Source organism: Rhyacophila brunnea, unplaced genomic scaffold (assembly GCF_057557595.1).
Source record: "Rhyacophila brunnea isolate RB1 unplaced genomic scaffold, BYU_Rbru_1.0 scaffold_12, whole genome shotgun sequence".
Classification (NCBI taxonomy): domain Eukaryota; kingdom Metazoa; phylum Arthropoda; class Insecta; order Trichoptera; family Rhyacophilidae; genus Rhyacophila; species Rhyacophila brunnea.
In genome coordinates, this window is record NW_028232774.1 from 14,787,385 (window position 1) to 14,802,118 (window position 14,734).

Sequence of the window (14,734 nt, forward strand, 5' to 3'; positions counted from 1 at the left end):
ATGACTGACAAAGTTTATTGTGGACTATTTATGTCGAATCTTAACAGCCTACTTCCACCCTTTTGCCACTGGTACCTACAATATCGTCGTTTTGTGAATTAGGGGATAACCAAAATTTGTGAGTACTACTACTTGCATTAACTTTTAGTTGAATGACTTATTTATCATTTGCGATGTTCAAAACAATATTTTTTTCTTCAATCTTAGCGAGGGGTGCAAGACTAGTCAAAACGCTCCCCAAAGACGTAGACATTTTTGGTGACGTGCTATGTACCTATTTCGTTTTAAAAAAAATATTTTTCTGTATAAACATTTGTACTTAAGTATGTTTTTATTTTTTATTATTATTTTATATATTCTCTTCTCTTTTGTGAGAGTAATATTTGTTATAATGTAAATCTAATGTTGTGTACGTCTTGAATTTAGATTTGTTATGTTCACAATGTTTGGTTTTCTTAAATAAATTAATATCAGGCCGGGCCTTTTTAATTTTTATGTAACTATACGTATTACCAAGCCATTGAAGTATACTGCTTCGGTATAATAAATGGAACATCGTTATAATTTATAATATATTACATGGTCATCAAAAATCATTTACCCCCCTCCCCCAACTCCGTTGTGACGTCACTTACTCACAGTAATCTAAATGACCCAATCTCTTGAAAGCAGCCTACCGTGCATTTTCCGGCATTTATTTTTGGTGGATCGTTTAATTTCGGAGACACCCACCGGTTTTCTTTTAATAACATTTACGGACACAGCGAATGCCAAAGTTTTTACATAGACGTCACTCTTTTTTCTCCGATAACATATTTATGGCTATAAACAACTCCTTACCTGTGTCAGCAAATTGATCCATTCCCATAGTATAAAATTATATGACTGCAATAATAAATTCCCAGCTACTCGGATGTCCATTGACGCAAATGCCATTTATTCGCTGACTTGATCAAATAATTAATTACTAAATTATATTGTTTAGATATTATTTTGATTGTATAAATTACCAATTGAAATGTCACTCCAATATGAATTCCCGGGCTGTTAGAATCTCATTCTCCGTATAGTCCCGCACAACATTTCATTGTACCGAGGTGCGGACTTCGGACCCGTATCATAAGTATTGTAACATAACTACTGTGATATACTATGGTACCGATTATTACACTGCAAATAAAACTCGCTCCTGCATCCATCTTCGAGTTCTTCATCATCATCATCTTCAACACCATAACCTACGACACCTCGACGACTCCCCCAGTGGCAATCTCCGCATCGAACCTTACATATTTTACCCTAATACAATTCGCTTAACAAATTAAAATTCTACAAAAAATGTTTAATATTTATTGTCAAAGCGATCACCTCATCTGCTTTGTGAAAAATCGCTACTGCAAATAATTGTAGATAAGGTCATGTTTATAAATTCGATATTAAACAAATAGGTAGGTACAAGTACAGAGCAACTGAATAAAATAGAAATTTATAATAGCCAGTCTTTTATGCAGAGCACAATTTATTGCTTAGTGTCTTAAGATATTTCTAATATTAAATGCGTGTTGCGTTTACATAACAAACTTTAATATGTATTATGATCAGATGTAGCCATTGATTGTAACATTTCCCCACACTCGAAATTTAAAACTTGTTAGGTAACGCACTTCCTATTTTCTTTTGTTTCCTTTTTTTATGTTTTAATCCACGATGGCCACGCGGCTTAAGCGTCGGCCTGTAGCGTCGTGGGTCACAGGTTCGAATCGTGGGTCTGGCAAGTACTACACATACTTATTGTTTTTTAATTTGTTTATGAGTCAGAGTAAGGACCTAATAGGTTGAGTAAGTGGCTGACATCCATTTATCATAAAAAAACATAATCTGTTAATACAAACCTCTACCCTGTGGAGGCCCATATGATCCTATTAGGATCCGACATGGTCGGATAAATATGTTTTATACCGAATTTAATTAAGATTAATTTTTCATTTTTTTTTATTAGCTGAAATAATTTACCATGCAACGTTCGGGAAACACTTCCAGAATCTCTGGTTTAAGCTAATTAAACGCAATTATTTTAAGTCTGACTGTCGGCATTACAGATTTAGGCGTTTATGACGCACATTAAAGCAGACCTTTTCAACAATTGTTTAATAATAATTTTCATCTCATTTTATTTTATCTCATCGATTAATAATTGTCGTCTATCCTTTTTGTTAATTACCCTAAATGTTTCTAATTAATTACTGTCATGTAACCATACGAATTGAATATTGTGCAAATTGTGCCCCTATTGTACCTACATTTTATAACAAATAAATTCAATATCTCTTAAAAACCACCAATCTCTGACTATTATGACGACAACAACGTATGTACGACGACCACACGTCCCGATTTGTCCGGGATCGTCACGGTTTAACGATGACTTCAGAAGTCCCGGCTGGTTTGTCATTTTGTCCCGGTTTATATCTATCTACCTACGTATTGTTGAATCTTTGAAGATTATTAGTTTGCCCCCTAAAACTACATATATATTGTTTTTTTTTAAAACTGTACATATGTATAACATGTAGGTACCTACATATATATATTTAATCTAATTTTTTTTGAAAATGGCATCACGTTATATTACAATGTCGTGAAATGTGTGCGGTGTTGTTATTGTTGTTATTGCAAACAATGACCCCTCCAAACCAATCCGCCCCGCACCACCCTCTTTCTTAATCGAGCGTATCATGAGGCCCGACGTTTGGATGTGAAACATTATCAGATAGTTAAGCTTGATAATGTCTCAGGAGCAGATGCCCAAGACTGTAAACACCACGCACTCAAGTGTGCCTTGACTTTCTAATAAAAGTGCCCATGTGAGAGAGGAGCACGGAGAATTAACACGGACCCCGATGGATAGTTCAAAAAACGATCAAAAAATAATATTTATCATTAACCAGTTTATTTTATAAGATTTAGTCATAATCAATCGGTTTATGGCTGATTTAGACCATTAATATTTTTTTTCAGTTTCAACGTTGAATTTCTTTATTCAACAATTAATTGTTATTTTTTTTTATTTCCGATGTGGAAAAAATACTTATAGTAGGTAATAATTATGTAAGTCTAGGTATTAGGAGATATACATCGATTGGTGCTATACTTTGCATTATGCAAAATGCGAGCTCGATCATCAGAGAACCCCATTTGGCCGTATTGTCTGGACTCCTACCAGTCAATTAAGAGTTTTCCATGTTCGGTACTCGAGCCATTGTTTTACCAATATTAATTAGACCAATACAAAATGTTAAATTATAGTGAACATTAAAACTGGGCCACAGTGGAGTTTCTCCATACAAATTTTCAACATGGCATGTATGTACATAAAGAATTACATAAATTGTTTACTGTAATTTAAAATTCATACGCCAGGTAGGGCCAAAGTAAACTTTATCTGAACATTTTGACTCGCTGAAGTATCAAAGAAATTATAAACAATGCTCTCTCAAAAGGTACACCGTTTCTACAGAATACATATTTCGCTTATTTAATGTACCTTAGTATTTGCTTTATTTTCCGGAATATACGCTGCATATATTTTAAGTACAAAGAAGAAAATTTGTGCCTGTAATTAGATATCCATGTTTACTATATTTGCCTCTCCGACATTAAAAATGTAATCAAATATAATTAATAAGGATTGTTCTTTATAATCCGTGTCATTTATTTTTTCTGGTACCACAGTGCAGATGCGAATAAAGAAGACATGTTAAATATTTATTCCATTGTTCAAGAAGTATTGCACACAAGGGTGGGGGTGGATCTATTTATGGTCCGTTAAAAATAATGGGTTCTCTGTATATGCAAAATCTCCCCAGTAAGCGATTTTTCCAAGGAACATCCTAATATGACTGGACCACAATGTGAAGCTCATTCGTCATTATATTATATATCATTCTAAAACCTATTATTTCTATTCCAATGCCTAGATACTTACTTATACATAATATTCCAACACGATGAAAAATATTGTTTTTACATAAACAGTAGATACGTATATAAATTATAAGCAATAAAATATAAGTAGGAATATACTGCGTCATTTGTATATTTACTATAAGTGAATCCGCCCGCCCGCTATAGTGTGGAAGGGTGGAGGTAGACTGTTAAGATCCGTGCAGGGCACACTAAACTTTGTCGGTCAAACGTATTTTTTTTCATTGAACTAAGAATACAATGTGTAGATAGTGCTTGTTAGTTTTTTAAATTCAATTAAACCCTGCTTAATCCAATCCATAGTAGATAATAGTCACAAAATCTTTATTTTTTGTAAAATATCTAAAAGTACACCATTAAACCATACACAATATTAAATATTTTATAGATAAAAGAATATTTTTATCGATTATGGTTTGTTATAGGCAGAGTTTAATGAAATAGTTAATTAAATTATTAGCAAGTTCAGGTACGTTACAACAAAAAATCTCGGAGTGATCCGTGTTTCAATTTTCAACAAAAAAAAAAGGATTTTTTTTATTGTTTATATATTTTCTCAGAAGTGTTTTCCAATTATGCATGTTCAATAAAAATAATGTTACATTCTTAAATCTCATGAATTATACGTTGATTAAAAAAATAATTAATTAAGTAAATATTATTAATGATATTTTTTGCTCGTTATCTATAATTAAATGTTACACAGAATTTTATAAAACATTTTCGTAATATTATAATATAACGGTCGGACTTATACGAAATCACCTGACCAGGTGCTCAGGGCGCAAACTAAACACTCTTTCCGAATAATATGTCTTCATTGTCTGGGAATCACTTGGACCTAAGTAAACTTGCCTTTTGGGAGCATTACTTTCCTTTGTATTAAAGGTAAACTTGGTTATACGCCATCATTGTCCGAGTGTTAACATTACCTGCACAGGGCTTATGCCACCCTAATACCTCACAAAGTAACTTTGACAAATTATTACGTATGGTTTCCCACTGTTGACTTAATATTAGACCGCACTTGTATGAATAATTCTGTTTATTTCTGAATTTAATTTCTTCATACAAATTGTTATTTTCATCCGTTTTAATCTACAGCTGGCTCTAATATAATATTACGACGCCTTTTATGTTTAAACAACAAGTAATATTTAAAATTTATTCTGCTACCCTAATACTTTTGAATTTATGCATATTATGTTTCTTGTAATCTCTGTTATAGTGTTAACTGTCAATTCATGGTGGAATTGCATTGTATTTTTTTTATTAATTATTTGTTTAATTAAATAAAACACAACTTTATAGCACTTATTCCACTTTATTAATTAAATTTTGGACCGGTTTCGTCCTCCTCTAAGGGACATTATCAACTAAATAATAATCTTAAAACAGGCATTTATCAAACAAAATCATAAAAGCGACTAAATAACCTACCAATGCATCGCAACGAACGTCCATAATTAATAACCATAAAATTCAATTACATCAATTAGATATTAATAATTTTAGATACGTATAATATTAAGGAAACTGTAATCATTTCCTCATTGATAATGGTCGTGATTTCTTTATGTTAGTAATTTTTATCCTAATCCTACCATAACTTCTGGTCAAGAGAAATGTGTCTATTATAACTTTCTAAGAAATTGGGTGCTTTAGTTGCAATGCAATACTGAATGTGCTTGAATTCTGTGTATGATAGACTTGATTATTCCGAAGGCTGTTGCGTTTCTTAATTCTACCACAATTTAGTGGCGTCGCTATTCACTAAATAACGTTTACGGTTAAACTTCAGTTAAAGTTACTATATCGGTACGTACCTATGTAAGTATCACTAAGTATCACATGCATAGTGTCATGAATCACTAATTATCAGCTTTTTGTCGGGTAATTAGCGGTCAGCGTTACAGAAAACATGCGTAAACCGACGTCCGCGCGCAACTGTTATTTTAGCCAGAAAATAAATACATAGTTTTTGAGCTAAGGAAAGTTATTTTTTTGTATCGATTATATTGTCGACAGCACAAGCAGAAAAAATCATATACATATGTGTGTATTATTTTTATTGCTATAACAGGTCATGAGGCCCAATGACTATAATATATCTAGCTAGTAACAGAAGTGAAATAATAACAAACACTCAGACTTTGAGAAAATCAGATACATATATATTGTGTATTGGGAATTCAACCTGGAGCCCCCGAATGAAAGGTCAGCGCCTTACGAGGGTAGTTTCGTAAACAGATGTCATCTCGCTATAATATAATCTACTAATTTATTTCCATGTCATTAAAAAAAATAATCATGCGTAATGGACACAGTATTTCCGTTCGTGCATTCATAATATTTTGATTACTTTGATTAAATAATTATTATATTAGCAATTGATAAATTATATTAATTACATAGTCAATTTACATTTTGCTGTTTTTATACTTTTAACATTGTTTACTATGTCATTTAAAAAAAAATCTTCATAATAATTATCGGCCAATCAAAATTTAAAAAAAAGATCGCAACAATTTTGATTGCAGAACGTGACATTGCCCCACTAAATCATTAAGTGCACAGCTGTCTTTCTATTATATCTAGTCTATACCTACATAAATTATTTCTAAAATAATATTTAAGTAATTGCATAACTTATCAACGATTTCCAAAACCTACTTAGTTGATTTTATCGAAATATGTAACGGTGTTCTTTTATCGATTCTCTGAACGCATAACGCTCCGAATTTCGGCAAAGTGGCTCCACTTCTCGAATCTTATAGAGCGATAAAACAAAAATACTTTTTCGTCTTCCCGAGCGCGGGAAAACAAAAACTTCCTCGTTTACGACCGAATCGTCGATCCCGTGCCCGATTCAATCAATCCTCTCGCGCCGCTTAGAGCCTGATACATCTACGTGTGATAAATTTTATACGAATCCGAAATGATACCTCATTATTTATTTTACAGTTTCCACTTTGATTCCTTGGGGCGAAAGGACTTAACGCCCATTTTATATCCTGCCCGCCTGATAGCTCGGCTGTGTTTTGACCCTTTGGTTTTGGTAAACGTTCAAACTGAATTTATTCGAACAAAATCCCCTTGGATTTGCGAACGCTTCTTACATTTTAGTTCACTTTCTCGTAAAAATAACAGCTTTTTTCTTCGTGACCGTTTAAATAAATCTTTTTTTTTTTGTTTCGAATATAAATAACGCTTATAAATGAAAACTTTACATAGGTAATAGCTAAGTGTTGCCAACTTATTATAATTTTATTATTATAGCCGGTATTATACTTTAATTTTCCTGCTCAAATTTTCGTAATCATAAAATACGATACTATAGGTTTACGGAAGTACGCCAAAAATATTATGAAACGTAAAAAAACCGCGTACTTTTTTGGGCTGTTCCCAATATTAAAATGATTATACCATTATGACATCTATCTGATCTCCATTTATAGGGACAACTTTATATTACCAAATTTATTTACGAGGAATCACATGTTAGTAACTAGACATAATATGCTAGGATCGACTCCGTAGAGTTCACACCCTCGGCCTCTGCGACTAGCGCTTTGACACTATTCTACCGTGGGAAACATCAATTAACACACTTAGAGGGGCATTATCAACTTATTACATTTTACATCCATTTTTGAAATTACGTATTATGTATTTATACTATTTACATCCACGATGGCAGCGCGGCTTAAGCATCAGCCTATAGCGTAGTGGCTCCTAGATTCTAATCCTGGGTCTGGCAAAGTACACATATATTGTTTTTCAATTTGTGTATGCGTCATAGAATGGACCTAATAGGTTGAGCAATTGGCTGGCATCCATTTCTCGTAATACGAAAGCTGTTAATATTTAGTATCGGACATGGTCGAAAAAAAATACTATTTTCGCTTCTGAAGCATGTGATTTTCTAAATAGTGAAGTTCAGACGGAAAGTACTTTTTAAACATGGAATGGTTGTTAGTTTTCTTCAGGAATAAACACGCGTTGAATTTTTTCGACAATCCCGCGTCCAGGATTTGACAGACGACTGCTCTACTAACTGGGCCACATTGTGCTAGGTACCACTCCGACTTGTATTTTTCAGTCACCCAGACCTGATGAAACCTGCCTTGATATCTTTAATACTGGAAATCAAATTTATTATCCAGCGAACACTACCTTTGTTTAAACATAGTATTTTAAAGATTGGAATGACTTGTTGCAGCCATTCGACAAATGCTACATCGGAGCCACGCCGGAGCTGGACGAGGAACGAGTGTTCTGCGGGCAGATGAGCGCCATTTACCTCTTCTCGGAAGCGCTGACTACACATCAGATCTGTGCCATGCATCGTCTTGGACCCGGATACAAGGTATGTCATTGTTGACTATACATATTCACTAATATTTCTCTATAATTCAAAATAAAAATATTCAATGGATACTTTGTCAAAAACGTAAAGAGGTATTTATTATACTTACTTATGTATATAAAAAATGTATTTTTTATAAAGATTATGATAGAGATAAAATAATACAATGTTACTCAGTTGAAACGTTAATTATTGTTAGAATTTTTTGTATTTGATTAAACGGTAGATTAAATATTTGTTATTTCCAAATAAGAGTAAATAAAATATTATTATTGCTATGATATATTATTATGTACAAGAGAAATGATACAACTTTCAAATAACTACAAGGATAGGTACAATCGATGCAACATAATAAATATAACAGTAGTTCGGTGCGATGTGTATTTAACGGAAACTTGTAATCGAGCGAGATGTTCAATCGATTCTGATCCGCTATTTATTGACTAAATCACAATGAAATAATTATGAGATAATATTAATTCGTAATGTTATGAAATTGCAGATCATCATTTCGTCTCTGTTCTGGCAGAACACACTAACTGGAGAATACTAGTTTTGAGTAATTTGCCTTTGAAGTTGTTAAAATGTTTGAAATGGTCTATTATGTGAGTTTATTAGGTAATAGTAAAAAGGATGACTTTAAAATAAACAGTCTTACTTAAAACTAGTATTCTCCAGTTAGTGTGTTCTGCCAGAACAGAAACGATATTTCCAATTAGAGAAATCCAAATTTGAAAGAATTTCCTACCTACATACCTACGTGATGCAATTTATTTGATAGAAATTATACCTCTTTACGTTTCTAATTCGGATGTTGTAAAACTATTAAATTAATATTGATGTATTGCGTTGTTATTCTAAATTGTGGTTAAAATGTGGTTATAACTATTTATCACGTAAATGTTAATGGTGTCTATAGTTGAAAATAAATCACAGCAGAAACGGCTTCCGGAAAAACAGCATGGCGGCTAATCGGAAAACAGCTGATCCTACGCAATGTCGACATTGATTAGCGTCGGCGGCGCTGCCAGCCGCCGTTGGCACATGTCAAAAATGAATTATGATTACAGATATTCCGCACATGAAGATATCCCGAGTCTTTATATTTCCAGATAAAATATCAACCGCATGCTGGAGAGGCCTCGCTCTTTATCCATTAAGCCTTTGTGAAGGGAGTTTCTTGAACAAAAGCCAAGGGATGAGCTAGGAATGTCATTGTTGGGATTTTAGCAGGTGTCAGAACCACGCCGCGGGAACAATCGACCGCGTCATGTCAGCTCGGGAATCTTCAGACAGATGGCAGTGTGGCGCATCTAATGCGAAATTGGGTTCATTGTTTTCGGCACATCGGGGGAGAATATTATTATTATTTTGAGATATCCGACATTGATTTTCCGTTTGACGACGCTCCGCCGGATACACTCGATTCCGCGGTTTCGTTTCATATTTGTATTATTGAAGCGGAATTTCTTGTGAAGATTTTAAGTGTTTCAGATGACATTTATATTCTGTATTCCCTTAAAATGTTCATTTCAAATAGGTACCTACACTGACATTCCCCAAAACTAATAACTGAACATCCCTTAGATAGCCTTACGATAGTTTTAATGTAAATCACTTAGGTACACTAGTAGCATATAAAATCTTGCCACTAGTAGATATGGTAAAATAATACTTTCTGTTGAATATTATGATCTCCCCAGGTGGTGGCATTCGTAAATATTTGGCAGGTCATGCGTTGCATAGGGGCGGAACGAATACAAATAGGTATTACAACTTGTGAAAGCAATAGCTGCTTCCCACGAAGTAGACCATCCTGTCGCTTCATCGGAAAGCATCGACATCTTAGTTAATAAGATTATTGAACCATTAAAAATTCTATTAACATAACTATTGTATTGTTTTACGCATTGTATTTTTTTTAATTTATCGCGCAGAGATGTCTCCACACAGTGACACAGACCTTCACGCACCTACCTAAAACAACCATTGTTTCAGAGTAGATTTCAATAATATGAAATAAATAATAAAATATGTGAGTAGGTACCTAATAAATTTTCTGACAATTTCGAACTCAACGTAAAAGAGGACGGCAAACAGGATTAGAATCTGACACCAAATTTAAAATAGGATATTGGCAATGACATTAAGATATTGGTGACGTATTTATAAAACAATAATTATTTGCTGGTCCAATGAGTGAGAAGCGTCATTAACCGGTTAAGTGCCCAGAGCGTCTTTAGACGCCTTAATTACACCGATTCTTACGTTAATTACTATCAATTAACTAATTGCGGCATAGAAAGGATTTTAAAAGTGTCTGCAGTCATCATCATCATCAGCCTGAATCTATCCATTGCTGAATGAAGGCCTCTCCAAGCTTATTCCACTTCTCTCGGTCCTGTGCGTTGCGTTGCCAAGTACTTCCGCAGTACACGACTTAAATTTTGGTCAGTGTCATTTTCTTACTAGATTCTATTAGGTCATTTTAGAATATTTTAGGCCAAACTGTCAGACCTGCAGAATGAAAGAGAGTGTGTCGCATTTTTCATTGGGGTTAGACTTTATTTCCCTGTACTTTCCACCCAATACCGTCGTTTAAATCTTCCGTTTTATAAAACAGTAGCATATCGTTTACCGATTACTCATTTCTACAGTAGATAGACTACGTCATTTTATACACCCAATTCAAAACCCCGTTCTCCCCGAACGTCGGAGACAAACAAAGGAGCGAAGAAGACGAATGTATGGCGCGTGCGTTTTTCCATAAGTCTTTTCCGCGCTTTTCGTAGTTATTAAAATCATTTATCTTGCGGGACGCCGGACGAGCCGCCCCTGGGTTTTTCTTTTCAGTCGTATTATTATTATTGCAGAGAAGGAAAAACGCGAGGAATGTATTTTTGGCGTCATTAGGTGGTGGCAGTGGCGTGGGCATTTTCTTACCACGTCTTAGGATGTTGTTCCTGAGACGGTTACATGTAAATAATTGTACGTATTACATTTCACCGTAGCACAGTTCGCAGTGAGCTTTCTTATCGGAAAGAGATCACCGTATACTATACGGTTTCTAATTTTTTTAGATTCAATAGGAGAGGTCATTGGTATTTACCACGTTATGGCGGATTATAATAGGTGAGTACTAGGGTACAGGGACGTAATTGCAAGATTTGCAATTAATCATAATTAAGTTACTTAAAAATACAATTGGGTATAGGTATTTATTCACTAAAACACACCCAAAAGCAATTATTGTTTGCGCCAATTACCACATCCAAGCGTATCTTTCTACCGACACAACACTGGTCCGCCGTAAACTTTCTTATATGAAAGACATGACCGTATAGATACTAAACGGTCTCCAATTTTATTAGATTCAATATGAACATTAATTCAATTTTCATAGCCAATGTTGGCAAAATTCATGAATTCAAGAATGAAAACCTAATCTAACCTAACAAATAATCCAGTATATCGGCTATTTTCAAAATTTATTTGCCGCTGGCTTCATGTAAACCGACAAGAACCGTGTTTTATTTAGACATGAATTGTATGTCATTACTATACGACCCAAAGAAGTCGGACGGTCTTGATTAATATACCTAGTTATTTACTAAATTTATATCTACCAATTATTTAATTTAGGACATAACTAGGTATATTAATCGAATCAGCTACTTACTGTCATTTGCGTCAATGGACATCCGAATAGCTGAATATTGTATAAAATATTGATATCGCGGAAATAACTATTGTACTATAATTTGACACTACCCAAATGCATATTAATAAAGAATTTGTGATTCCGGGTATATAATTAATATCGCCGATCAAGATGCTGACACGAATTGAGTTGGCATCACTCTATACGGCCATATATATTTCCGATACAATATTTCACGGTGAAATACAGCGTACGTACAATTTTCCGGATACGTCCTGAGACATTATCTCCACGACTTTGAAGGGCGCCTTACTAATCGTTTTAACTCTTTACGATGATTAAATTAATCATGTTTTTCGATAACCTTATTATTATTTCCCCCGAACTCAATCAACGACGTCACTGCATCCCAATTTCGCTATCATCTAAGTCCGTTGTTATAGGCCTCTCTTATTTTAGAACGTGCTGTCATTTTTTCAGTTGTCTCTCACGATTACTATGAGGAGTTAGATATTTTCTCACGATCTCTGCTAGGGATAGAGTATTTTTCTCCAATTCACGTCCTGCCTTTTTCTCCTTTTAATATTATCATAGGCAGCTCCTGCCACACTTGGTACACACTGGATTAGACGCCGACTTCGCTCTCTCCGTCTCAAGGTGTCATAAGACGATTCTTTTTGGCTTATATATTTGTATGTGTCATGATGCGGTGTCACGTATTATTATAATGTTTGTAATTTTGTTTTAATCAGGTTTACCTTGTATACCTACCTGTCTTTTTAATTAATGAACCTTCGTGTTTATATTATTTTCAGCGGACAGGTAAATTATTTAATTTACAGACGAATTGCATTCATTAGTACGCGTTGGTGAACTTCCATACATACTTCATTTGATTTACTGAAATGTATACATTATCTACTGCTTTTATAGTATTCTAACGATTATTATATTTACGTTGAAATATAACATTAATTAGACAATTAATAACTCTGCTTTTACTACCCATCAATTATACTTTTCACTGAATATCTATTTAATGAAATAAATATTCATGAAAATTCTCTTTTCCCAAAATCTAACTATCTAATAACTTACTCTTAAGGATCTGACAAACCTTAAATGTATTTATAATTAACTATTTCTTTTATTCAACGAATAATTCACAAGATTTAAGAATATATTATTCTGATTATTGAACATATATAATTTAGAAAAACACTTTCTGAGAGAGTATATTATAACCAATAGAAAAAAATCTTTTTTGAAAAAAGTAAGCCACCCCGGCCGGGAATCGAACCCTGCATCTCCCGGTTTACGCCCCATCCGTCGCATTGCAAAAATCGATTACCAAAGTAGCTTGATTTGGAAGAGCGCTGATGAGTAAGTATTAAAATTGACCAATAGTTAAAATTTGTCGCAATTAGTATGTCACGCCGTAGCATATTGGTTAAATGCGACGGATGGGGCGTAAACCCGGGAGATGCAGGGTTCGATTCCCGGCCGGGGTGCCTTACTTTTTTCAAAAAAAAAAAATTCTATTGGTTATAATATACTACGAGTATCTCAGAAAGTGTTTTTCTAAATTATATATGTTAAATGTATTTCTTTAATACTGTTTCTATGATGTGCAATTTTCCTTTTAATGACTATATTGATGTGCATTATTAAAACTGATCACTGCCACTTTCAAGTACAGGCCATTTACAAAGTTTCGCGCTAAAAGTTAGTGGACTTACTCTTTAACTGTCTAAAACAAAATGTAAGTAATTTTTATTTAAAATTTTAAATAGATTGTCTGAATTGTCATTTAATCTTAGGACATGAGGCAGTAGGCACATGTTATTGATACGACTATAAAAACGTTTTGTTGCTCAAGATTTGTTAAGTATAATGTACCCCAGAAAAGAAAATTTTTAAATAAACCTTTTTGAGACAGCTCATTCCTCATGCGTAATGTTGTCGAGCTGGTTAGAAAAGAGGCATAAGTGCTAAACTTATCATAATCTTGATAACAATGATTGTAAATGTGTTGACGCTATTTTTATACCAAAGTTTTTACATATACCTACTGGTATAAAGGCCGTGGCATTTTTTTGCATTTAAACAGTCAGCAGAACTTGTAGTCTTATCGAACAGTTTATTAGAAGCATGCTAAAGAAGGGAACGATTGAGAAATCTAAAAACACTTCTACAACAGAACGCACCAATTTTACTTAAGAGCATACATAAGTGAAACGGCAAATAATTTTCAACAGTAGGTGAGACGAAATGTTTCACTCGTCGCCAATCGGAGACCGACAGTCGAGGTGTAAGTACGTCAATTTGTTTTGTGATGGCGTCGGAGGAATATATTCTTAAATCATGTAAAGATGACTAAAAAACGTTACCAATTTACTTGAAAAAGAAAACATGTCAATGAATATACTATTATTATTACTAATATAACATTACATGGACGCATGTTGAATTTTTATGAAAAATTATATTTCGTTCGGCTCATTTGCACAATCCGCGCATCGCCTAGTCACGATCTTTTTAGATCATGCCTCGACTGAAGTATAGCCTTAAGTGGTGATTTACTTATGCAATGATCGCAACCGAATTGAACGCGTACATTCAACTATTAGTCCCTACTTGTGCGATGATCGCACGCGATGGCAGGCATCCATTCTCGTAAAGTGCTATTGTTTGTTGGTATACGTACCTACATACAA

The 14,734-nt window shown here is 33.9% G+C and overlaps 1 protein-coding gene across 4 annotated transcripts in view; it reads left to right on the plus strand.

Annotated features, from left to right (window-relative positions):
- The window catches only part of rg (A kinase anchor protein rugose), a 684,927-nt gene that overhangs the window by 254,997 nt on the left and 415,196 nt on the right, over positions 1-14,734 (plus strand). For all 4 annotated transcript variants that reach the window (XM_085960838.1, XM_085960839.1, XM_085960840.1 and 1 more), the window contains exon 7: positions 8,207-8,353. In XM_085960838.1, the coding sequence (XP_085816964.1) occupies positions 8,207-8,353 (147 nt within the window). The remainder of the gene's footprint in view (positions 1-8,206; positions 8,354-14,734) is intronic.